Raw genomic sequence first — 2,500 nt, 5'->3', positions numbered from 1 at the left:
ATGATTTCTTTTTTACCTTAAATTGTTCATTTGTTCTCTTCTTTCATTAAGACATTAATAGTACAATAAGACATTGAACTGCATGAATTTCAATAAAATCCTGGAAAAATTGGGGTGTTGTAAAACTTTTGACCGGTTGTGTGTGTGTGTATGTGTATGTATGTGTATGTATATGTGTGTATGTGTATGTATGTATGTATGTGTGTATATATATGTATGTATATATATATATATATATATATATATATATATATATATATATATATATATATATATATATATATATATATATATATATATATATATATATATATATATATATATATATATATATATATATATATATATATATATATATATATATATATATATATATATATATATATATATATATATATATATATATATATATATATATATATATATATATATATATATATGTATATGTGTGTGTATATGTGTGTATATGTATATATGTAAGAACTTTTACTTTACATAACATTACTTTTCATAATAAGTAAAGTAATATTATTACTTTTCTAAGGAGTAATAAGTTTAGAGTAACCTATTACATTTCATTGACAACATTAAGTGACTTGGCCAACACTGTTCCTGTGTGCAGGTGGTGGTTCAGGGCCAACGCTCGGGCCAATCAGAGAGGACCGTCGACCCCCAGCTCCTGAAGCTGGCGCTGGCACCGCACGCCAAACTGAGGGCCGCCTTGTTCCCTGCCGGGCCCCGAGGACACAGCTCGTCCTCCGACATCTCCGTCTATCACCTCCTGCAGGTACGCTCGCACCCGTCTTGCGTTCTCTGTAACTTCCAGCAGGGGGCGACTCCACCAAGTCTCTGAGAAAATGAGCCTACTCCTCTCTTGATTTATTACCTCAGTAAACCTTTTCCTAATGAGTTTATGGTCTCATTCGCTAGTGTCAAGTCTTCTTCAACACAGCATGATGTTCATTTAGTAAATGATGCTCCCATTTATTTTAAAACAGACAATAAAGTAGGGGATGCTTTAGGACCTGTCAGTCAGGACCAGGGCATGAAGTTAACTTTTTTTGTATAGTTCTTAAAAGTAAAAAAATAAATAAAAAGGAAACTGGTTATGGGGAGAATAATAATTAGTACTATTCATTAATTACACTGCGCTGAGATTTTCTAGGAACCTTACCAAAAAGGCTCAAGAAGATGATGTTGGTATAATATGAAAACGGCTGGTGGGTTTAAGACACAAAATAATAATTTATTGAATGAATCAAATATGAAAATATCTGTCAGTGGCTTGTTGATCTTTACATTGTTAGTTAATTTCCTAACCTGGACTGGGACTCGCATTCATACGGTTTCATATTGTGTGTGTGTGTGTGTGTGTGTGTGTGTGTGTGTGTGTGTGTGTGTGTGTGTGTGTGTGTGTGTGTGTGTGTGTGTGTGTGTGTGTGTGTGTGTGTGTGTGTGTGTGTGTGTGTGTGTGTGTGTGTGTGTGTGTGTGTGTGTGTGTGTGTGTGTGTGTGTGTGTGTCTCTGTGTCTCTCAGTCGCTCCACCCTCTGGACCCATCCCGGCTGTTCTGCTGGCAGGCAGCAAACACCCTCAACTCCACCGGTAAGCTCTGGAACCCAGCTTCAACATCATCAACTACAGAAGTGTCTTGTACCTCGTTACCTTACTTAAAGTGCCCATATTATGGGGGGGAAAAAAACACTTTTTCTGGGATTTGGGATGTTATTTTGTGTCCCTGGTGCTTTCACACGCATACAAACTTTGAATAAAAAATCCATCCATGGTGTTCTGAGTGAGATCCGGTTTCTGAATGTGAGCTGTTCAAAATCTGCACGGCTTTCTACGTCGCTAGCCGAGACGAGGGGGCTAACCGCAACCGTTAGCATGCTACCTCGTTCTCAAGCAAAAGCACTGCTACAACACAAACTAGTTCACCCTAATCTCCAAAAGAACTACTTCCATGTGCTCCCTGGTTTAGAAGAAGTCTCCCAGCTGATCCTGCCTTGGAACTGACTGAAGTTGGAGAAACAGCCTTTCTTTTACTGTCTATGGAGCTAGCTGACATGATCTACATCTGAGCTACTGAGCATGTGTGAGTGCAATCAAAGATGGTACAGAAGAAGAGATGTCTCACTCTGTAGCTGAAACAGAGACCTGAACACAGGGTGAAAAGAGGAGCTGCAGCAATGCGCAGTACAACAAAAAATATGGTGTTTTTTGAAAATGAAACCATGTAAACCTATTCTGGTATAACCTTAAAATACAATTATGAACCTGAAAATGAGCATAATATGGGCGCTTTAAGTGGACATTTTTGGTATCTATACTTTATAATTATTTTACAGCAGACTTTTTACTTCTACTCCTTACATTTTCACGCAATTATCTGTACTTTCTACTCCTTACATTTTAAAAATAGCCTCATTACTCGTATATAGACAACCATACAAGGGGAATTGTTACTAAGCCTGCCCTGGGTACGCCCATTATCTTCACCAG

The 2,500-nt window shown here is 37.4% G+C and overlaps 1 protein-coding gene across 1 annotated transcript in view; it reads left to right on the top strand.

Annotated features, from left to right (window-relative positions):
- Positions 1 to 2,500, top strand: part of spg11 (SPG11 vesicle trafficking associated, spatacsin) — a 66,389-nt gene that overhangs the window by 33,827 nt on the left and 30,062 nt on the right. Inside the window, 2 exon segments of the mRNA XM_028585811.1 lie at positions 623 to 787; positions 1,537 to 1,603. Coding sequence (XP_028441612.1) covers positions 623 to 787; positions 1,537 to 1,603 — 232 coding nt within the window.

Source organism: Perca flavescens, chromosome 8 (genome assembly GCF_004354835.1).
Source record: "Perca flavescens isolate YP-PL-M2 chromosome 8, PFLA_1.0, whole genome shotgun sequence".
In the NCBI taxonomy this organism is placed as follows: domain Eukaryota; kingdom Metazoa; phylum Chordata; class Actinopteri; order Perciformes; family Percidae; genus Perca; species Perca flavescens.
The sequence above is the reverse complement of the archived record's forward strand: the minus strand, read 5'-3'. Positions and strand labels throughout refer to the sequence as shown.